Genomic DNA, 24,812 nt, shown 5'->3' on the forward strand with positions numbered 1-24,812 from the left:
AACAAAACAATCTCAACCGTGTAGTCCTGCAGTCTCGCTGTGTGCCAACACACACACACACACACATTGTGTGAAGAGCAGGAGTGTGTGTGTGTGTGTGTGTGTAAACTATAGTGACTCACCTTGAACACTTCAAGCGGCAGCGGGCTCGCCTGTCCGTCGAGCCGAGCGTCCTCCAGAGCTTTCTGCCAGTCGGAGGCGCTCTTCAAAGACCGGAGCGCTGAAGAAAGATGACGTGAGAAGTTAGTTTGTGCCGGACATTGTGACTGATTCTTACTTTATTTATTATTACAAAATATTCTTATTATTTATGACCTCTGTGAACAGTTTCTTCATGAGTTTATAGTCTCAGTCTCTAGTTTCAAGTCTTCTTATATACCGCATGATGTTCGTTTATTAATTATATTCCTATTTAGAGTAAAAAAGATGATGCTGATCAAATTAATCCAGATTTTGTTACCGTGTTTCTCTCAGAAACATATTTTAGCTCCACCCTCTCGACCAAATATGGTCACTTCTGGCTCCAAAATATCAAATATATGGTAACATATTCAAAATAACTTAATTAGTAAGGATTTTACAACTGAATCTGACTTCCAACATCGAGCGACGTTGTAATTTTAAATAAAAAAACAGGGCTAAAGAAGAAAAATGCTCGTTAAGTATCGTTAAGTTTCTGGTATAATTTAAGTTTATTTGTTTAGTTGATCACCTGTAGGCGGCTCCAAGGTGAGGCGGTTCTCCAGAGCCCAGCCGAGCGGCCGGAGCCTGACGTCCAGGTAGAACAGCCAGGTGTCGTCAGCTTGGTTGTCGTCAGAGAGGCCGGCGTAGCGTAGACGTAGCCTCCCTCCGACGTTGTGTAAGACATGAACAGGCCAGTAAAGTAACGGGTCTGAGACGTCCTGAAGCTCCAAGACCGAGCCCTCGACGATCAGATCCACCGTGTTCTTACCTCGGAGAGGCTGAAGGAGAGATTTCATTTAGTTTCATTCATTTATTCAAAGATCTCTTGTTCTGAAGACGGAGAGCATCTCGTTGGTTTATTGGGCAGAACTTACAGAGCTGTTTATTACCCTTAAAAATATGAGCTGTGAACACGGGCGAGATCTAGAGAAAGAGGAAGCTCGTGATATACAGCCTGAACGTAAAGAGTTATGAGCCTGGCTGCTTTTCCTGGTCCAACATGTCCAGGTAGGATCTCTAAGTCGCCTGCTCACCTGAGCTGAGAAACAGATGTTACAATTTATGTTCCTGCTCACCTGAGCTGAGAAACAGATGTTACAATTTATGTTTTTTTTATGATAACTGAGTCAGAAATCTAAAATTTACATGCTGAAGTGTTTAAAAAGAGGCTAAAATGTCATTATTGTGTTAGAATTTTATATTCTCTGCAGAGCGTTAGATATGAGGACTTTCATTATCTATTCATTTCTTAATATTGAGACATGAGCGTCATATCAATATTCTCGTCTGAGCTTGATGTGTCAACACGGCCCACCACGAAGCCCAATATCCCCTCAACTCACGGACCTTTGTTGCATGTCGTTCCCCATCCGTCCCTCTCTCTCTCTCTTTTCATTTCCTGTCATCTTTCTACTTTCCGTTTTCAAATAAAAGACCCAAAAATGTCCAAAAAAAATCTGAAATCTGCAGAGAAATTAAATACGCCCTCTGTGTAAATTCTTCCTCTGTTTTTTCGTCTTGTGGGTGATCGCACCCGGAAGTTGCACAATGTTGCTTTAAAGTTCTTCTACGTTCTGCACTCACCCCCTCCAGCAGGTTGGCCGGTGCCGTCCTGGAGCCGGTCAGGTCGTGAATGAGGAACTCCGTCCAGTCGCTGTGTTTCTCCTTGATGGCTGCAAAGAGACAAAAAAAAAAACACACAAACAATCAAACAATTGTTCTGTTATTGTAAATTATGAATTGTGTGCCACAGCTTTGCTTCGTTAGTCGGCATGCCTGAGCGAAGTGCATGCAGATACAAACACAAAGCGTTTCTCACAGCAGATGCCGACTTTTTTTACTCAAAGCTGCAGAAGTTGAATTGTTTTAACATTGAATATGATAATTTTTATGCAGATCTCTGTAAAAGCTTCTGAAAGCTTTAATGACTTCATTCACGCTGCAAACATTAACGTTCAATTCAGATTCATGACTGCGACGCGTGAGAAAACACCTCACACATCTGGAAGGTTTCTGCAGAAGTGAACACGTCGAGATGAATAACTAATATCAGATTGAAGTGTGTCATTTAAACCTTAACGTGCAGAATAACGGCTGCAAATGTCGGAAAACAAAAACAAAGCAAGAGAAAAACTCTTTGTAGGACAGCAGAGGCTCTTTCTGTGCAGACGATGGGAACAGAAAAAGGTGTGAATTCAAAATGACTGTTGAGGCCTGAGGTCGCCTGAGGTTGCCAGACATTTGTGTCAGGTTTAAAGACCACACGTGAGAGCAGCAGATTCAGGGCGACAGGCTGCACAAATGTGGGAAAGAACGCGCTGAAACCTTAAATAATGATGATAAAGCTGCGATATTTAACTTTAGTCGCGCACGAGCGAAGAGAAACGCACATCCCAGGTGGATTGGAGCTCCGTCGTCTTGTTAAAAAGCCAAGTTCCAGCAGATTTGCACGGGGACGTGTGGTTTTTTATCTGCTTCCTGTTTCCCACAGTGCAACCGTGCTCTTGTATCTTTTTATTCGCTCCTCCTCTTCATCCACCCCCTCCTCCTCCTCCTCCTCCTCCTTACCCTCATTTCCCAAAAATACAAATCTGACATTCCAAGGAATTCAAGGAAAATGCTGCATGTTTTCCCTGTTGGTCACACACTCGCACACACACACAGAAGAAAAAACACACTCCATAAACTCAGACACTTGTTGCGAGTCACTGAGTCGTTGCCAAATGAGTCAGAGTTACAGAATGACTCCAACACGCCGTGCGCACTGACGTATCCCTGCAGCATCGATAAGCACCGAGATGAAGTGAAAGTGAAATGTAGTCCGTACACTCACACACAGAATGGAAACAGGTTCTGGATTGTTTGGTTTGCATCAAAGAGTCAAAGATCTTGAAGTTTTTGCTTTTCCAAGTCTTCAGTTAACATTTCTTTTATTTGTAAAACCTCAAGTGGGAATTTAAAGTAACGATTTCTGAGTGTAGAAATGTACGAGTTTCACCTTTTATTGCTACTGAAAACATATTTAATATGAGCTTTATTTTGACAAGATCAATGATTATTTGTCCTCCAATGGGAAAGGGAAGTGAAGCCGAACGTCCACCTGAGGCTGGCTCCAGAAGTGAGTCAGTCTCCATAAGTCCCCATGTCCAAATGTCCAACTTCACAGCAGAAATAAACATGTTTACAGCCTGGTACAAAAAACAGTTTTGGTCTCTGTAGCTAATTTCCCCGTTCATGACAACTGTACTGAGGGTGAATTTATATACAACTCACCTGTTCACATTATATTAAGGCTTAAAGTTATGCAGGATTAAGAGCGTGGACGCTCTGAATAACAGGTCGGTGCTGTTACAAATGGCTTATTTGAGCAACCAGGCTTCATTTGGCCCGCCTCAGGTATGATCCACGTCTTTGTCAATATTTAGATTAGCCGGGAGACGGAAGAAGCAGTACACGTAACGTGGCAGCGGCCAGCGCTGCATATTTTCAGCTTCAAAGCGCTTCAGAAACCTTCATTATTTATACTGTCATTGACAACGACGCCGTCTCTCCTCGGCGTCTGGAATAGTTGCATGAAGGATATTTTCATACCTCGGACCAGCCGGCCAATCACTGTCCGACAAAGTGCGTGGCTGCGGTGAGCAGTGTCGCCGTGTACGTTACACGCTGTGACGAGCGCTTTGTCTGTACTTTAAAGCTGAAGTGTGACGAGTGAAAGGAGCTGAAGTGTCCTCTGACTTGTAAACATTAAAATCCAAAAGTGTCAAAATAAAAGTGAGTGTGCTTTGCTAACGAGTTAACTGAACATGTTCATGACAGAGACGAGACAAAACCTTTGAAACTACTTCAACATCTTTTCATGATGTAACTCTCAGCGCCACTTGTCATAGAAAATGTGGCAACGCTTTTATTTTGATAGTCCGCCTACAGATATTTTGAACTATTTGTAATATTTCAGCTGTTTTGGCTTCGTGTGTGGATGTTTAAATGATTCAACTTTAAAATGTGACAATTCAGGAACATAAACACCTCCGTGCACCCTTTCAGTGCTTCAAATTCTTCATACGACACTTCAATGTGAAGTTTTTCTACTGCTATTTATAGTTTTTAGTGTTTGCATCCTCAGTTTTCAGTGACCACGTTAAAATTTTCTTCTTCTTTGGCACCAAACTAGTCCTACAAGCAAGTAAACATACAGCTACTTAAGAGGATGTGCACGTCTTTGTCTGTCTGGGTACTGAAATGTCTTTTTTCTGTATCTGTTTTCAGTTTTTAGGATACTTTTCTGTCTGTTTTTGTCCTGTAAATGTTTACTGGAACCTTCCTCGACTTTTTAACTCTCTACCTTTTTATATTTGAAAACAAACTTACTGTTTTACTTTACTTTAGATTTCCTTCCCAGCATCAACACCGGTGCACATCACGTGTAACGGACGTAACATGGTGAAAAAGCAGAAAACGTTCAGTTCGGAAACAGCCGGTAGAAACGCCCTTCAGAGCGTGTTAAGTACATTTAAGAGTCTGTACTTTCTCACGTTTATTCGAGTAAAGAAGTAAAAGGTAAGTCAGTACTTCCTCTTTTACCAGAGTATCTGTACTTTTGCACTTTGGCTCGGGTGCTGGTGTGAGTGATGTAATCAACAAGTTGTGGTTTTTTAGGCCGAGAACACGCTGCAAGACGAATTTCTCATATATGAGAAGAAGAATTTCCCCTTTTACACCCTGACTGAATATCATGTAGCTCTTTAGAACATTTATCCTTTTTTTTTACTTTATTATTATCACAGATATTTTAATCCCTTTGATTAAACATGACCGACACTTCAGCTTTTTAAAAACATAATTGACTTGAAAAAAATCAGTAAATCCTCCGGTGGCTGCGGCCTCCAGAGGTAACCGCCTGACTCAAATCAACAACTGTTGACAAATAAATCAAAATGTTTTCCGGTGACGTGAGCGTCGGACGTCTTTTCTGCTCTTTGAGCGCCTGTTTAATACTAATAATGCTTCTTCTCTCATTGCTGCTGCTGCTGGACTTTGTAAGACTCCTGTGTTGATCTCTGCTGTGCAGAAATAGATAAACTATTTTTACAGATCCTGCCGAGATTAGTCATGAAGTCATTTACGGCTCGGCTCCGACGGTTGTAGCAGAAGCTGAAACATGTTAACTTCACCCTCCGCCCTCTCTCTCCCTCCTCCTCCAGCTCACGGTGTCATTACACCGTCGCCTTTTTCTCCGTATAAATAATCTATTTTTCTTTATTTCCAGCCCAAAGGCGGCAGACACATTGAGGTGAAGGCCTGGCTTTCACATAACAATAAGTGCATAATTAACCTTGAGGGAAGAGATACTCAAAACACCACCAACACCACCCCCCTCCTCTTCCTCTACACTATCACAGAGTAACCTCCCCCATCTCTCTCCCACCACCTCCTCCTCCTCCTCTCAGGGCTGCACCAAAGCTGGCTCAAGTCTCCAAGCAAATATCTAGCATTAAATAAAACAAACAAATACTGAATTTACATGTATGAAACTAGAGATTTGCATACTCCGCCCGGCTCCCTCTCCTCCTCCTCTTGTAAACCTCGTTTGAAAAGCTTTGCTTTAACATAATCAATGTTATAATTAAAGAAGAAGAATTGCCCCTGTGTTTTTTTTGGTTTGTTTCTTTTCGCCCCGCGATCGCAGCAGTGCAACAGATTCTAATCAGAGTTAATGGGAGCAAATTACGCCCGATTCCCCCTCTGTCTTATCCAGTCATTATGTTCTGGCATGGAGATGAGCAGCGAGCAGAGAGAGAGAGCCAAGTCAATTCAAACAATTACCTACTTCCATTTGAACTGACGGGCTTTCCAAATAGGCCATGAGCGTAATGACTGCAGCACGCCGCTGCTGCATGTAAAATGTCACGCGGTGCAAATTTGTGTGTTTATCGGATGTCGTGTTTGGACAGTTTTGAGCCGCGTTCATGACAGAGCAGAGGATATTAGAGCAATTTGTGTAAATATGAATTCACGACGTGTTTGTGGTTAAGTGCTAAAGAGGCCCATGGGAACACACACACACACACACACACACACACACACACACAGTGAAGCTGTGGATGTGCAGGTGTGTGTGTGTGGTAGCTTTGACGTACACCGGCTTTGATTCTTCATTCATGGAAAACTGACACATCGCTTTCCACTGAAAAAGGAATGAACAAATGAAGCTTAATCGATCATGCAAACACACACACACACACGCACACACACACACACTCGTATATAGTGAGGTTATGCAAATCTAGAGGTTACAGCAGGGAGGGGTTGTGATGAAATCCGAACCGAGCTCCAGTCTTCTGTTGCCAAGAGCATGAAATCAGCTTCTAACTTGTGTGATTGTTACCGACAACAAGGTGTCAACAGTGAAGCAACATTCTGCAACTTTTCTAAAATAAACTAACAGATTTTTAAACCCTGTTGATGCTACATTGACGTCTGTTCTCACACTGTGTAAAACTTTGTGCCCACGAGTAACGCTTTAAAGTCACACAGCAGCAACTATTTCACTGATTCTGGTGAAACTGGATCATATTTTATGGAGGAAATGTTTTCTGGGTTTCCTCTCTGATGTCCTCCGGCTCCGACTCTCTGTGATTTACAGAGTTTATGATGGACAGTGAAGTAAACTGTAGCTGCTCAGTTTTGAGCTCAGAGCACTTGGGGCAGAGCCAGTGTCGTGCCAGAACAGGAGCTGGGCAAGCGGTCTATGTAACCGGGGCTCAGCAGCCTCTATGGACATAACGACAGAGGTGAAACGACCGTAGAGGACGTTGACGGAGGAAGCTAAGAAGAGAAAAGGAGAGAGTGAGCGAGCAAGAAGCCGCCGGACAAGAGTAAATGTGGGACTGACTTTTAGTGGTTGGTGAGAGCTTGGTGAAATAAAAGGCTGAAAGACAGACGCCGAGCTGGGCTGACTGCTGCTGGACTAGTCAGTGATATCAGCTGCTGCTGTGTCTGCTGCTGGTGACCTTGCTTCACTTTCTAGTTGTTGATCATAGGTAATGTAATCAGGACAGCTGTCCATATTTACCACAGAGGGATTACACTCTGAAACTGAGGGGACTTCCACACTTGTGCAAACTCTAACCTCCGTAATAAAGTTGAATCTGACGTTTATGGCTGAGCTGCTGAATTAGATTTTACAGGTGTGCCTAATAGAAAGTCTACACAGGACTACATTTAGACTACTGACAAGAGACGCTTCCTCCTGTTGAGCCACTGTAATTAAACTACAGGTTACACCACGTCCCTCCTCACGAATGTGACCACATGTGGGGACTGAAGCAGCTGTGGAGATTTGTGATTGGTCAGCCTGTGCTTTTTTTTGCTAAGATGCTGTCGCAGTGACAACAACAACATCAAGCCGACGCTCAGGTTACACGGCAACGACTGCATGACAATAGTCTCCCATTCAGCGGCGAGACAAAGCAGAGCATCGCATCATCTCTGCGCATTGCAAGGTGAATGAAAGAAAACAAACAGAGCAGAGCTCGGACGACTTCTTCGACAGTTAGTCGAGTGTTCTTTTGTTCTGGCTTCTCGTTTTCTTCTCTCTCTCATGTGGTCGTAAACAGAATACTTCGGTCTGTGAATGAGCTTTTTTTAGATTTTAAAGACCAAATGATTAATAAAGAACAGAATAATCACATTAATTATCTCCACCAACGTAAACTGGCTCCTCACTCTTGTTAAACTTGTTTCCACCACACACACCTGAAACAAACCGGTCTCTAAAACTAAGTTGCAGGAAATATGTTTTCTACAAACATAATGAGTAAGTGTTGTTATTTATCATACCTGATATGATGACAATACTAAAACTGAATCAGTGAAACTGTATTTCATTTGTTTTCTGACAAAATAGGCAAACCTTGTATTACACTGCGGACGGCGTTCGTTCACATGGTTTAGACGCTGATCAGAAAAAAGATCATAGTCTGTTTATAACAGAGAAAAAGTAAGAAGTGATTTTTTTATTTTATTTTATTTTATTAACATTTATTCAAACTAACCTTAATGCCGGGGCGGTCGGTAGCGTAGTGGGTTAAGCGGCCGCCCCGTGTGTGGAGGCTATAGTCCTCACTGCAGCTGGCCGTGGTTTGAATCCCGCATCGGACGGCTAATTTACCGCGTGTCACTCCCCCTCTCTCTGCTTCCTGTCTATCTTCAACTGTACTATCAATAGAGGCCAAAAAAATAATCTTAAAAAAAATAACTAACCTTAATGCCTAAACGCACCACAGACAGTATAAGTATAGTTTCTGAAGAGCTGTTCTAGAAATCCACAAACAATGGTTGCTCAAAGAAGCCACCTGTAACCGCATCAAAGCGTCCACGCTCTTAATCCTGCATAACTTTGAGCCTTAATATAATGTGAACAGGTGAGTTGTATATAAATTCACCCTCAGTACAGTTGTCATGAACGGGGAAATTAGCTACAGAGACCAAAACTGTTTTTTGTACCAGGCTGTAAACATGTTTATTTCTGCTGTGAACATGGGGACTTATGGAGACTGACTCACTTCTGGAGCCAGCCTCAAGTGGACGTTTGAGCAAACTGCAGTTTTTGGCATTGGCTTCATTTACATAAGATTTCTTCTACGCACACACAGTGTTTATTTCTCCTAAAATCTGTCAACAAACGAGTTACAGTTTGACAGTAATAAACATTTTGCGTGCACAGAAACATTTATATTTTTGTTCAGACGTCATTTCTAGGAGATGTTTACTAAGAACACTAGTTGCTAAGAAAACAACACTTCCATACAATGCTGTGGTTGTCCTATCAGAGCTATCTATGCAAAATAAAGCCCCAAAATACACACACACACACACACACACACACACACACACACACACACACAGCAGAAGACAGGCCTATCTCCGAGCATCATCTCCAGCGCGCTCTGGCAGGAAGCGGTGTGGTGAATTCATCATGCAAATGTTCTCTGTCGGGGTCTGTTCGGCGGGCAGCGACCGGACCACATGACCGAACTTACAAAGCTCTCTACATGAATGGGTGAGTTTGTCCCACACACACATGCAGACTCTGTCTGAACAAGCCTCCCTCCATGAGCTTGACCCTCCAGGCTTCATACGCAGTTAAAAACTACCATAAATATGTTTAGTAAGATGAATTTCCTTGCCTGGATCTGTTACCGGTGTCTGCATTTACATTTCATAACTACTTGATTAATCTTTAAAGTAAAGACACGAGAACAGGTCCAATATTTTCATAGGAAACATGAGTAACCGCTTGTGATTATGAGCTGATATTCCAGCTTCGGGTGTGGCGTGAAGTCATTTTAAGTGAGGTGGAAAAATCAACAAAGTTTACCCTGTTTAAACTTTCAAGTGACTTTTTTTAAAATGATTTTATTTTAATTTCTAAAAATGACTCGCCGCAAACAGAGGTGCTGATTAATCCCGGGTGCTGACTTGCTGATGCTGAACGCAGAAGAGCATCTGAAGTGTGTGTGTGTGTGTGTGTGTGTGGGTGAGTTTCATTTAGGCGTGTTTAGTTAGAGGTGGTTTGTTGTGTGTTCAAAGTCGGACTGAATTCGGGTTTTTGCGCCTTCGCTCCTGAACTGAGAGGAGAACAAGGTGTTTGGAAACGAGCCCCGTGAGGGATTTTTTTTGCATGCTGTTGTATGTTCAGCGGCCAATCAGAAGCCTGTTTGCTACAGACTCATAGTGAAACTGTGTGAAGAGCTGAAGGTGGAAAAATCACAGTCAAACCTCATGTGAAAACCTTCCACTGATTCATGTTTTAATCAGTCGTTTTTCATATTTAAATACTGATTAATCACAAAAAGTCGCTCGTTTCAGCTTCTGATGTATTTGCTGCTTTTTTTTTTTAAGTTTCATACTCTGAGATTTCCTTAACCTCGTCCTCTCCTTCAGAGAGTGCCACAGCGCTGCTCGGACCATTGACCTCGCCATGTAAAATCACCTTTTTGTGACCTCGAGGATAATCACAGCCCCTGAAACTTTGCAAACATGAAGTAGAGAGCGAGCGTTCAGACGTTGGATGACTTTCCTAAATATAATGACAATTAGGGGATTTCTGAGCAGTTACGAGAACAGAAGCGCTTGCAGATAAAAATGCAATCCTTCCGGAAAATCTTCAAATGTCAAAAGTTTTTGAAGCCGAATCGCAGAATGAGTTTTTCTACAGCGTTCCTCGAGCTCTTGTTGTCAATTTTCAAGCGAGAACAAAAGCACCAGACAACTCATAAGACAAAACAAATGGTGGGAATGACCATCAAACACTTCTATCGTAATGTTTTAAGCCCTCATAAACTTTCTATATTTAAACAGGCACCTAAACGAGACAGATTTATGTCAGCTGCGTGTCAAATGAATCTTCAGGTTTCCAGCTTTCAGATGATGTGCATCACTTTGATGTGGCGTTCACTGTCTTCCCCTAAACATCCCCTGCTCCCCCGTAAAAAAGAACAAGAATCTGTTTGTTTCCCAGGTTCTTCACTCGGCCGAAAAACAACTTTTGAAAGAAGAAGTCTAACAGGAGCGGTATCGTTCCAAAAATAGAGCCTGCATTACTCTTAAAAATGAAGACTGGAAACTTTAATCTGTCCCATCTGAATACCACAAAAGATTACATGACTTCTTTGTAATGTAACCATGTAAAGAACTCATGGTGTCCCTGCACCGTCAGACTGCAGCTTCACATATATGAAACAGACCTGTGCAGCAGTAAGTACTGCGACAGTTGTAGAGGGGGATAGATGTATCATGTCCAGTTGTTGGTAGTGTTGTAGAGGAGGTTCTCTCTGAGGAGCTTCAGGAGGTGTTTGAAGGTAGAGAGGGACGCTCCTGATCTGGTAGGAACTGGTGGGACGTTCCACCACCAGAGAAGTTTGGATCGCCCTGAGCGTACGGGTGGGCAGAGCCAGACGGGCTTTCGAGTCCACTGGTGACTACTTTGTAGGCGAGTAGGCGGGTCTGCTGTTTCCAAGAGAGGACCTCCTCTCCAACAATAACAACCCGACATGATAAATCTACCCCCTCTACAGCTGGACTTTGATTCCATGTGAGTTATTGCTGCACTAACATGTCGCTTTGGATAAATGATTTTTATATCCAATACACTACACGTCTCTCAGGGAGAACTTATTAAATGTTATAAATATATATATATACAGTATTTCTCATGATTTCCAGCCATATCACAGTCATCACACACAAACACACACACCGACTAACATCCACAGCTAGAGAAGCAGAAGCTAATATCCTGAATGATCCAGCATCTCATTTCTAATTTCATTTTCCAAAACTCGACAGAGTCGCCCGCTTAATGTAATAACTGTACATTAACTGTGGTCAACAGACTGCAAAACGTCTCTGGCCGGTTTGGCGTCACGTTGATTTTTATCTGCGTTCTACAGAAAAACTTCCGACCTTTCCTCCCTCGACTTAATGGACTGACGACACGCCGCAGGACAAAACACACACACACACGAGAGGACGCCTGGTTATCAAAGCGTCGCGTTTCTCGCCGAGCTGCTGCGTTTCTGCGTTGGTTATCGTACGAGCACAGCAGTGTGTGCACAGCAGTACGTGTGTGTGCGTGCATGTGTGTGTGTGTGTGTGTTATCACCCTAAGACACACTCACTCAGCTCGAAAAGGAAGACACATGCAAGAGGAGGGCAAGGCATGACAACTGAGCTGCGAGGTCACTTTTTAAAGAGAGGAGGAGGAGGAGGAGGAGGAGGAGGAAGCACACTGTACATGCAGCACTGAGGGCTAACGTTGACACAACGTTGAGGACATGTTAGCCACTAGTGAGCCGGGGGCAGGCGGGTTAGTCAGTGTTAGAGTGGCTTACCTTTTCTTAGGTAAACGTTATCTGAGAAACAAAAAACAAACAGAAAGGAAACCAATAAAACAGGTAACTGTGACACAGGTGTGAGCACTGAAAACACACACACACACACACTTTTTACACTGCTCTTACATTACGGCTGACTAAGCAACACACACACACACACACACACACACACACACAGGAAATGTGTAAAACATGATGCAAAGCCTTGAAATAAAGCAACAAAGTTTTTTTGTTTTTTTTCTCTTCACAAATTGACAGTATCTTGCAGAAGCCTCTTTAGGGCACACGGAGCGGTGACATGATTTATGCTTCAGTTTGCATCATTAAACACGCAGCCGTGTCAGCTGTCCGTCATTATTACGGGAAAAAGGATTAAAAACTGAAATATTTGATCCATCTGAGAGCAGCTGAGCTCTAAAAAACATATTTTACTGTAAAGTATCTAAATCTGTGATCGTCTGATTTAAATATGCATGATAATAAAGGTTGTTTTACCGTTTTTCTACATCATAAAAACACTTTTTTTTTACATTTTTGTGTTGTCAGACGACCTTTCAGATGAATTCGTGCTTATTCCACCCGACAGAACTGGTTATGATGCCAACAACAGATCATAACTGACAGGAGATGTTTTAACCGGCTACAAATTATGTTTCCGATCCAGGGAGTACGTCATCTTTAGAGTTGAAACGTACTAATCAGAGCTGTGCAAAGTTTAACATGCACAGGTGTCATTAGGAAAAGATGGTTTTGTTTATGGCTTTTTATGAATTTTGTGACATTTTGCAGCCTTTTAATGTTTTTTTTTTTCATTTATGATTTGACAGATTCAGATCAGTCAGTTTGATGCTCAGATCTGCACGAGGTGTTTCATATGACTTTATATTTTCTTGCATATTTTATGTTTTATTCTTATATTTTCTATATCATAATTCCAGCTGTGCACGGGAGGTCGGAGTACACACAGCTCAGGACTTTAGACATCAGACGAGAGTTCACGTCGCTGTCAACGAGTTTTTGGATTTATGCAATCAAAGACGATTTGGTAACGTTACATAAAGACGGTGGTTTCGGCTCAGAATTGAAGAAGTCCTTTGTGTCAGTTGAACTTCTCAGCACTGGAACAAAACAATGGCTCCGTACCCGGACTCTGAATCACGCTCCGGCTGCCTCGAGCGAACCATCACGGCAAAACAAATAAAATATATCAGCTACGCTACCGAACCGTTACAGTTCCAATGAACGCGTTTTTAAAGACGCTTTCAACCGAGCAACATCTGATCGAGACACAAATTAAAGCCGCATTTCTCGTTTGAACTCGACTTATGTATCAGTCTAATGTAGAAATAGATGTTTGGAGTGATTTAGATTCATTAATTATGTTCTACTTGTGTTTTTTGATTAAATGTTATTCGTTATTATTAAATTTCCTGTGAGGTTCACTGTTTCAGGCCCCAAAATCCAGTATCAGTTGGTCTCTACTGAACATATTACATATTATTATTAATATTTTTCTTTTATAGATGTGATTTAAAGTATGTATTTCAATTCTTTAGTCTAAAACTGAAACGATTAGCCGGAGGAAACAGGAATTTATTCTCATTAACTTCTTAATTTAAGCAATTTCTAACTTAAATTTGCTGGTTCCAGCTCGTTAAATGTGATCATCATCATTTTTCTTCTACGATTTCCAGCTCGTTAAATGTGATCATCATCATTTTTCTTCTACGATTGTTAACAGAATATTTTTGCATTTCTGTTGGTCGGACTAAACAAGCGATGTGAACACGTCAACCTTGGCCTGGGGACATTATATCCATTTTTTTTTTTATGTTTGTTGTCTTAAGATACAAAACAGTCAAAAGAAAACGGTACTCTGCTGCATCGATCTGTTGTTTCCCCCGGTGAATAAAGCAGCTCGTGAATACAGACGTTTCATGAAACCGCCTGCCGCTACAAAAGACAAAAGAGGAAGTCGGTGAAAAGACCGGCGCTGAGTGAAAAGGACATATGGAGCTGGTGTGAGGGCGAGGACACCCGAGTCAGGTGGAAACATATCCAGGTCGTCTCCACAACAACGGAGGCGCGCGCTATCCATCAGCAGGGAAGTGTCGAGGAAAATAAATGGTCTGAACAAGGCCGGTGAGGGTGAGTCATCTATCTGAAGGGGCGAGGGGGATCCGCTGGAAGTGGAAATGTCTCTGCTGTGAAATCTTTGGCAAAGTGGTGATGCTGAGAGAGCGACGTGAGGAAGAGCGGCTGCAGGAGAAGTCGGAAAGTCGCTTTTATAGAGACGAGATGTTTGATTTAACCACGACTCTGACTGGATGTGATGGACAGGGCGTGATGTGGCAGGCAGATTGTTTGATAGTTAAAGATGTGAGGTGTGTGTGTGCATCAAGGTCAAACTGCCACCTAAAAGCATCAACGCATATTCGCTAGAAATTAGATTAAATAATATCCAGGTCCTCTAAATGCAAATTTTTTTTTTGTGATAATTTCATGTCAGGAGGCGCAAAATAAAGTTAGAGTTCATCATTTTTAAAATATTTTAAAACCAAGAAGTTGTTTTAACTTGTAGAGGTGACGACCGTGGACTACAACGTCTCCGTTTCGCAGCCAAGCGTGGACTTTTGCTGCATGTTATTCCCCAATTTCCTCATATTTTACGCCTAAAAAAGCCCCCGTTAAAAAAATAAAATAGCACATTCAAGTCAGGGTTTTATAACTTGTACTGTAGACAATGCCCACTATGTTTAGACACTCCCAAAAAAAAACCTCCATCCTCAGTGAAAAAAAGAAGAAACTAAAATACTTAAATAAAGAAAGACCTTTGTTACAGTAAACCAGTTCCTGCTGCAGAAAATCGTTCACTTCCCGAAACCGAAGCGCAAAATGGGGAAGAAATGCTAATTGAGCTGCCGATGATACGACAAGATCCTTCAAACTAAAGAAATACAGAGAGCTGCTGTGCTAAATTTGTTGTTTTTGTGTGTTACAACTGTTTTTAATGTGACATACAAGCTGATAATTCCCCCAAAACACTGAAAATAACGAGCATCCGTGGATTGTATGATTTGTTTTATCGTGATTTTGTGCACCGATCATGGAGGAACCGCCGTCATATCACAGATATCACATGAAATCTAAATGTACTGATCTAACCCGGCACGTGTGATGAAGAAAAATGTGTTCATGTTTCGTCTTCCTACCTTCGGGGGGCATGAGGGTCTTATTGTTCAGGGAGCACCAGCCCACCGGGTGCAGCTCGGCCGTCATGACATCGCACCAGAAGTCGGCCTTGCGGTCCTCGCCGTAGCCGCTGAAGCGCAGCAGCAGCAGCTGGCCGCACGTGGTGATAATGGTGGCCACCCAGTACGTGTCCGGGTTGCTCTTATTGGCCACCTCCAGCTTCATACCAGGCTGGAAGCTGCTCTGCAGGCTGATCTCCACCTGACGGGGACACAATGGATCGGACAAATATAGTTTTATGGTCAAGAGGTGAATTAGGCTTTTGTTTTCTCTGTCAAGTTTGTTTGCAGCCAGGCAACTACATCCACATGCAGATCTCAGGTTTTTATTTGAGCAAGATTGAGCCTGAAAATGCACGAAAAACACGAAAGTCCCGATCTAGTCTGTGTTTAGTTTGTCCACTAAATAAAGAACAAACTCATAAATAAACATTCTTAGGCTGTATTTGGTAAGAGTGAAAACCCCCAGGTGTCACCACATCATGATTCTTGTCGGTACACAGAAGAACACCTTTTCCCAACGGAGCGTCGTCAAAACCAAAAACACAAATACAGAAATTCCCCCTGCAAACCATCCAAAACCGTTCGACCTTTGGCAGAAAATTGGAGAAACCCGTCACAAAAAGCTGATTGTTTTAATCTGTGAAAGCAAAAAAAGAGTGGTGCAATATTCCACCAAACACTGTGATATTAATGCAATGTGACTTTAATTTGTAGGTAACCTTTGGTGCTTTCGGGATATATTTACATACTAGGAGACAGACATGAAGATAAAAGGGGAACTCCACTTATATTATACATGACGGTCAGTTTATGGGAAGCCTGTTGTTTACAGTCTTCTGCGGGAGTTTTATAAAGGCTGAGAAAAAACCCACTGATGATGTCTTTCATATTAATAACAGATTAATATTTTGTGGATTGGATATCTCAGCCTCTCAGCTGCTTCCATTCTGACTGTGAGTCCCTAAACTTTGTGAATATACAATCCTAAATTGGTGAAGTGCCCCTACTTCAGCTATAATTCCACTGTGGTAAATATGTTCAGCTGTACTCGAGTATTTGTTCTGATTATATTACTTCTGACAGCAGACATAGCAGCAGCTAATATCACTGACAGCTCGGCGTCTGTCTTTCAGCTTTTTATTTCACCAACCACTAAAAGTCAGTCCCACATTTACTCTTTTCTCTCCTTAGCTTCCAGCTCCTGTTCTGGCACGACACTGGCTCTGCCCCCTGTAAACACTCCCACAGTGCTCTGAGCTCACAAACTGAGCTGACAGCAGCTACAGTTTACTTCACTGTCCATCATGAAACTCTGTAAATCACAGAGAGTCGGAGCCGGAGGACATCAGAGGGAAAACCAGAAAACATTTTCTCCATAAAATATGATCCAGTTTCACCAGAATCAGTGAAATAGTTGGTGGTGTAGTAGTGTTGAAACAATTAAATATAATAAATACAAATATAATAATTCTAAAAATAATCCCAGCTAATTTTACAGATGTCTACCTCGGTGAAAAATGAAATGATTATGACAATAAATATTAGCTGCAGCTCTAATCACAACCACAAACCTAAAATTACATCTAGTCTCGTTGAGAGAAAAACAGGTACAGGTGAGCTTCGGTTACTAATCAAGTGTAATTAATGAGCGTGGTGACTTAAAAACAGAAAGCACAGCACTAAACAAAAGACTTTCAGCTTGTCCTTGAGTGGAGAAAGTGATAAATCTGCACAACAGTGAACGCAGCACGGGCATAATGTGCTTCCCGACCATAGGCGCAGACCCTTTCTATACAATTCTCGAGAAACACTACAAGCCCAACAGGATGTTCACATTCAACACTCGCACAAACGCACACACACACACTCACACACTCACAAGTGAATGGAAAAAGCCAGCATCTTAGAAATAAACACAATACAAATGGCCTCGTGACTTCCTGCTACAACAATGCAAACGTGCTGTATCACTCCGGCTGGCTTATGTAAGAGAGCTACGGGCAGCCTCGGCAGCAAACTGTGTGTGTGTGTGTGTGTGTGTGTGTGTGTGTGTGTGTGTGCAAGCCCAAGAGAAATCACTGTTTCAATTTGTCCAGGCAGAGAGAGAGAGAGAGATGAGGGCTGCTGCACTTTACTGAATCACATTTTTCTGGGGAATTCATGGTCTGTTTCCCAGTGACTCAATCCACTTACCAACAAGGCAATTTAGCCTCCCGAGAGACCTCGGCCGCTCAAATCACCACACAGACAGTTTTGTTCGACATCAAGGCTCGCTCATAAAAACCAACATATTCTAATCTCGCCCTTATTACGCTCATCGCTCCGAGTGATGTAAGAAAGTGTAACGCCGACACGCTTCTTTAAATCTTAAATCTTTTTTTAAATTATTATTATTATTTTATTTTGCAGGCCCGTCCTGTTCTGAGCCTCATCGGGACAGACAGCTGCTCCGGTCGGTCAGCTGAGGTGGATAAAGACCTCGCATCTCGGTATCAACCTCTCGCCCATCTGGTCCTCCTCTCCTGTGATGTAACATGTTAATGGAGGCAGAGCTTTGTAACTGTTTGGTAACAGTTTTTTTTTTTTTTTAGGAGGATGTTGAAATGCCATGAAAAACACTTCCCAAAAAAAAACTAAAATAAATAAAACACACAGGCTGGTTATAAAAAGTTGCATCCATCTGTTACCCATAATTTGAAATAATGGATCAAAACCATTAAATAGAGAAACACAACTTAACTTTTCTATCATAAACTAACAGATTTTAAATCCTGTTGATCTACACTGACTTGTAATCAGGTGAACGGTGTCTCATCTGTTCTCACGAGAAGTACGTAACCAACTATTTCACTGATTCTGGTGAAACTGGATCATATTTTATGGAGAAAAAGTTTTCTGTTTTTTCCTCTGATGTCCTCCGACTGCTCCGCCTCAACTCTCTGAGATTTACAGAGTTTCCTGACGGACAGTGAAGTAAACTGCTGCCAACTGTAGCTGCTGTTAGGACTGTGAGCTCAGAGCACTGTGGCAGTGTTGGTGTTTGTATTGCAGGTGTTTTGGTCCAACGGGAAGAAGAAGAGGAGGGTTTTTTTTGGGCGCAGAGCTGATTTGGCACTATAATGGGAGCTGGGCAAGCGGTCAGTGTAACCGGGCTCAGCGGGCTCTATGGACATAATGACAGAGGAAAGAGACCGAAGAGGACTCTGTGAAGGTTCTCAGTCATGGTCAACTGGACTGTTGTAGATCCGTGAAGACGTTGGACAAGAGTAAATGTGGGACTGACTTTTAGTGGTTGGTGAGAGCTTGGTGAAATAAAAGGCTGAAAGACAGACGCCGAGCTGGGCTGACTGCTGCTGGTGACCTTTGCTTGACGTTTGTCAATCATAAGTAATGTAATCATAACAAATACACAATATATCATACAAGTAAATGACGTATAGTATGAGTAACATAACTATTAAGAACAGGCTCTACACGTGACTGACAACCTAATAATTGAACTCGAAGAATTCGTTTGCAAAAACAAATAAACAGCTTCTTAAAAATGAATAAACCAACAGCAGTTTGATTGATATTTCTTGGAGTGTAAACCCCCCCCCCCCATAAATATGATTTAAAGGAGATAAAATGGAGATATCTTATCTAGCAAATGAACCAACTAGTCACTAATGCACAAGAAGAAAAAGCCACAAACACCAGCTGAGGAAAATCCCTCCAGTTGTGGCAAAAACAAACAACACATTCATTACTGCTTCCATTAACCAACCAACACTATCTTAGTTTGCTCTGCACACAAAAAAACTATTTTATTCTCAGAGGCATCATCCTGTTTAATCCCTGTAAAGAGCATCTAATCCCTGTTAAAAATCGAGTAGCTTTAAAGTTAAGAAATAATCTGACAGCCTCGTATTTTTCGTCCTGCAAGCCTTTATTAAAACTATATAATGTTTAAACCATCAAATGGAAACTATTTGTCTTGAGCACTTTGCACACATTTCTCCAAAGTGCAGCCTTATTCAGACATTTTTTGGCAAAGTCTAGTCAAGTCGAATTTTATTTATGTAGCCTAAAAATCACAATTTGCCTCAAGGGGCTTTACAACACCCTCTATTCGGTTTGGAAAAACTTCCCCCCCTGTACAAAAAAAAAACCCAGAAAAAACCCTGTAACAGGAGAAAGAACGAGAGCCTCGAAATCTCAAAGAGAATTTGAAAGTTCTGTTAAGTTTAATCAATGTCAGGCTTTGTAAAAACGGGTCGGTGAAGCTGAACAGCGAGTTAACGCTGCATCTTTATGAAGTTAACAGACTTTTCGGCGACAGACTTTTAGAAGATGGATTAGAAATCAATGCGACAAGCCGTAAAAACACTGGACACTTTCCTTAAAACTTCCAAACATGATCGTGCCTTTTCACTAAACCCTCTATAACTGATTAACTTTCCATATTTCAGACTCTGTGCATCCAGCGTGCTCCTGTGCAGCGTTTGCACTCTCTCAAACCCCAGCTGAGATAACTCAAATTGCTAGTTACATGAGTCATTTTTTCAGACATGACAGAGCTCCTCTGGAGACACAGGAGACTGATTGTACAGCTGTTTGCACAAGTTGAGTATTCAACATTTCAGGTCAGCTGACTTTGACATTAAATTGGTGTGAAATTGAATTCAGAATCAGAAAATATCTAATCAAAGATTGACTAAACAAGACAAGAAAATCTGACGATGCGATCAATCCCAAATCTTGGTACTTTATGGTGTTCAAAAAGTCTGGAAGGAAACCTAGTTCTGGAGAACTTTGAAGAACCCTTTTGTCCTTAAGAGGGATCTTAAGGTTCTTAATTTGATTACTGGTTCTTTAAGTCGACCCTTTGCAGCAACTGGTTCTTTGAAGAACAAACAGGTAAAATCTTGTTTGCAGAACCGAAAAAGGTTCCCTTATGGCATCACCATGAAGAACCACTCTAGGCTCAAAGTCAACTCTTCATTTTTTAATGACGTACACTTGAAGAAAAACTGGTTCTGGATCACTAAGAAGAACCTTTTTTAAGAATCTGTTTAAGGTTCTTTGGGGTACATAATGCAAGAAAAAAAGATCTTAGTCTCAACTGTAAGGGTTCCCCTTTGGCATCACCATGAAGAACCACTTTAGGTTTTAACTTACACCTTTATATTGTTTTACTTCAAAAAGGTACTTTGGGGAACCAAATGCAAAAAAAAAAAAAAAAACAGTTCTTCAAGTCATAATTGCAGCACTTTTGATTCTTTTAAGAACCTTTTAATGTTTAATAATCTTTATTTCTTTTCCTTTTTTAAAGGTTCTTTGGATTACTGATAACTGGTTCTTTCATAAACCAACAGGTAAAAGGTACCTCGCAAAACCGATTGCATCATGATACACAACTTTAGGTCCTTTTGCTTTTCTTTGGAGAACTGAGTGCAAAAAAAAAAGTTCTCTAAGTTATAATTGCAGCAGTTTTGATGCTTTGAAGATGATGCTTTTTTTCTTTTAAAGGTTCTTTAAGGGACCCTTTGCAGCACCTGGTTCTTTGAAGAACACACAGCTAAAATCTTGTCCCCTATGGCATCACCATGAGGAACCACTCTAGGCTCAAAGTCAGCTCTTTATTTTTAATGATGTCCACTTAAAGAAAAACAGGTCCTGGATCACTTAGAAGAACCTTTTTTAAGAATCTGTTTAAGGTTCTTTGGGGTTCATAATGCAAGAACACATCCTGACTCAGACCTTTATTTAAGAAAAGCTGGTTCTTCATAAGTGTTATGGAACACTCTGAGTTCTCTGGAGAACTTTGAAGATTTTTTTTTAATCCTTCAGAACACTTTTTCACGAGTTCTTTTGAGTCGTAATTGCAGCAGTTTTGATGCTTTAAAGAACCTTTTTTTCTTTAAAGGTTATTTAAGGGATGCTTGGCAGTAACTGCTTCTTCGAAGAACCGACTGAGAAAAGGTTCCTTGCAGAACCGAAAAAGGTCCCCCTATGGCATCGCCATGGAGAACCACTTAAGGGTGTACTAACATCTGTTGTTTTCTGTAGGTTTAGCATGACAAGTAGAAAAAAGCAGAGTCAACTTCACATCTGGTGACTATGAATACATTAAATGAACAGTTCTGCTGAGCTTAGCGTGAAGGACTACACTTGGCAGAAAAAAAATGCAGATTCAGTTTTATTTCTTCTTAATGTGTCGTGTTACCATGCAGCAGCTTCGAGTTCAAACCAGATACTGAATTAAAAAAATCAAATAAATTAGAATAGGTTTTGTTTTACTCTTACAGACGTCTGAGATCTCTCCTTATAGGAGCAGGCAGAGATTAAGCAGGTGAGTCTGACACGTTAAACAGGCTGCCCGGTCGGTGATGGCAACATGCAGCTCAGCTGACCCCTCGCTTGACCCAGACTATGATCGTCTGTCTGAGGTGAACTCAGCAGGATGTGCTTCACTTCACTTTGGTATCAGATATGAGTTTTAAAGAGCAAGCAGCCTTTCATGACACATACCTTACTGTCTACGAGGGTATATTTCACAATCTGTGTTTCCATCACCTCAAACAAGTCTAATTTCTGTTTAATCCGCTGAATCATCTTTTCTAGAGAATTAAGGTCGTTTCCTGACTCAGATGTTCAAGATTAAGTCTGCACTTTAACATACTGTGACAGTAATTTGCTGATTTGATTCCTCGAGAGCTGAAGTTTGAGTATGTTTTCTGTGGAGGACGTTTCTATTGAACCGTTAAAAACTTTGCACACTGGCTGAGGCTGATTCTAGTCATGTCAACGCCAGTACTTTCCCCACCAGGACAAATGTTATTCCTGGCAGCTTGGACAGAGCTTTGAAACATCTTTTCTTCAACTTTCATAGTTGGGAGTTGTTTTATTTTACAAACAAAAAAAAGAGCTTCGTCGCATATTAAACGTAAAACAGATGCACAGTTTTTTAAGACACTTGTCTTAATAAGAGGAGCTGGTTTTCATAAGCAGTTTACTAATTTGAATGATTTCAAACGTATCACCCGGCTTTATCTGAGAAGACTGTGGATGACGGAGTTAAAATATGCGCTTCGGAGAAATTGAATTACCAACAACAAAGTGCTTATTTGTATCCACTCCGTAGTGTTTTTTTGTGCTTCAGTAATTATCCTCAATTGTGTTGTGTTATCGTCTGACAACGTGTGCGTCATAAAGAGAACAAAGCCAATGAGAACGCTCTATCGAGCAGCATTAGCGCTGTGATGCCTGGTCCTGGCTCACTCCAATATGTCGTTAAAGGATTTCTGCATATGGTACTTATCTATGAGGCTGTGTTTAAAGGATCAGCGAGGGATGGGATTAAAGCGCGAGGTGAAGATCATACTCACATGTTTGAAGGTGGTGTGGGGGGCACCGTTAGCCCCCGTCTCCTCCATGTACTCCTCCCAGTTAAACTCCGCCTCTTCTTCCATGTTATCTGCATCTGGATGCAAACACACAAAAAAACATCACCCGTCAATCATCAGCGGATCAAAAGAGCCAGCTCGCTTTTGAGGCTAAACATGCATTTCATTCTTGGGATTGCATACGGGTAGCAATTAAATAGCTGGATGCTGTTGTGAATGTAGCTGATCTTCAGCCAAAACACAACAGGAAATTATCTGGAGTGTGTTTGTGTGCACACACCGCACAGCATGTTGCAAGTCTTCTTATGCAGCGCCACTAATGTTCCTCCTGAAGGTGAGAACTGCTCACTTTGCCTGCGGGAGGCTGATATATTTGAGGTATTATGTGTCAGGTTTGTGTGTGTGTCTCTGGAGACTCCTCGGTGTGAAGACTGAACCTGCTCTGCCTAATGAGAGGGGACGTTAGGAAGCTGCCGTTCTGATGGAGATTGTTTTGATATACTGTAGCGTCTGCTCGCTTCTTCACGTCGACACTTGCATCCGCAAACACACTTGTTAACAAGCAGCGTTTAACCCCTTAGCAGTCGAACCGACACACCGCGTGTCAAAGACGCACACCCGAGCATTAACGTCTATTGTTTCAGTCACAGTGTAACGTGTGGGCAGATCTGTCTTAGGCCCGATTCAGGCTAAATCCAGCGCTGAGACAAAAATGCAGGTTTTCTATTCATTTGAATGGAGGTACTGTGGTTTGTTTGTGGCGTTGAGGGCCACAGGGGGGGCCAAAAAGATGGAGAAGTTACGCCATGGATAGAGGTTGCGTAATCGAAATAACTCGATATATCGCGTGTGAGGTATGAAATGACTATATCGCGACCATCGCGAGCTTACGCACGTAATTTTTAAGCCGTTCGGCATTTAATTCTCAGAGTTTCGCTGTCACACTACCCCGCCCACCCAGAAAGATCCCCTGCGCGCATGGTTACTTTTGTATTAAGTGAGGGAGAATGAAGTGAAGGCACCCAGCGATTTAAACGAAGAAGGCGACGGACGACTTGGTTTCAAGGAAAACCACTGCGGTTCCGCCAGCCGTCTCTCGTTTTCGCGTGGTCAGTCCGCTGCTCCAATATTTTCAGTTCGCCCTTATTGCAACTTTATGTCAAAAACTTGGAAACTGGGAAAGTCAGCGCGAGCTTACTGCAGCGTGTGGACACTTCCGGTTTTCAAAATAAGACGTGGGTGTTATGTATTAACGTTTATTTATAAAATAGAAGAATGGTTACATTGATTTAAAAAAAGTGTCTCATAAGCCAAGTATGATCTGCCACTGCTTTAGCTCATATTACCTATGCAATAATACTAACAATCCATAAAAAATGAAAAGTGAAAATGCTATAAAAAGAGGTGTGTCTCATACAGCAAGTGTAAATCTACTGTTCTACATTGATTCTGAGCAATTACAATGCTATCAAGGTAATAATGACATTATTTATTAGAAATAAACAAAACAACAACATCAAAAATATCGAGATATATATCGTGTATCGCAATATAGCTTAAAAATATTGTGATATTGGTAACAGGCCATATCGTGCAGCCCTAAGCCAGATTCAACATTTTAAGACGATCGACTGACACCCTAACCTTGCTTTGTTTATTTCACGAACCAGCTTCTAAAATCTGAGTCTGACTCACAATTTATGCTGCAAAAAAGAAACGCAGAGAAGTTTAATTTGAGAGAGAAGTGGTTTGAGTGACAAAGACAGTGAATGAGAGTGAGGAGGCGCCGGCGTCTTTATAGCCGGTTCTTTCCCGATGGTTTCGTTATAAACAAATAAACACAGATAATATTGAGTCTCATGGAGAAATGATCTCACGTGACTGATGAACTCAGCACACAGTTTCCTGATGAGTTTACGTCTTCCTTTCAAACAGCAAGATGTTTATCACGTAAATTAGCGTCTCAATTAGTAGCAGGGTATGCTTCAGGGCATGAGTACTTTGTGATTGACAAGTCCAGCTCATGACACTCAGTTCAAACTGTCAAACTAAGGCAGTGCTGATCGAATATGAATTCAGATTCTACG

The 24,812-nt window shown here is 41.7% G+C and overlaps 1 protein-coding gene across 6 annotated transcripts in view; it reads right to left on the reverse strand.

Annotated features, from left to right (window-relative positions):
* Nucleotides 1-24,812, reverse strand: part of sfmbt2 (Scm like with four mbt domains 2) — a 51,251-nt gene that overhangs the window by 18,238 nt on the left and 8,201 nt on the right. For 4 of the 6 annotated variants that reach the window (XM_019265533.2, XM_019265530.2, XM_019265531.2 and 1 more), the window contains exons 3-8: nt 22,708-22,802; nt 15,296-15,536; nt 12,081-12,101; nt 1,768-1,856; nt 713-962; nt 123-220 (exon numbers count right to left, since the gene is read on the reverse strand). In XM_019265533.2, coding sequence (XP_019121078.1) covers nt 123-220; nt 713-962; nt 1,768-1,856; nt 12,081-12,101; nt 15,296-15,536; nt 22,708-22,802 — 794 coding nt within the window. The remainder of the gene's footprint in view (nt 1-122; nt 221-712; nt 963-1,767; nt 1,857-12,080; nt 12,102-15,295; nt 15,537-22,707; nt 22,803-24,812) is intronic. The other 2 variants (XM_019265534.2, XM_019265532.2) reach the window with 1 other exon arrangement.

Source organism: Larimichthys crocea, chromosome XX (genome assembly GCF_000972845.2).
Source record: "Larimichthys crocea isolate SSNF chromosome XX, L_crocea_2.0, whole genome shotgun sequence".
Classification (NCBI taxonomy): domain Eukaryota; kingdom Metazoa; phylum Chordata; class Actinopteri; family Sciaenidae; genus Larimichthys; species Larimichthys crocea.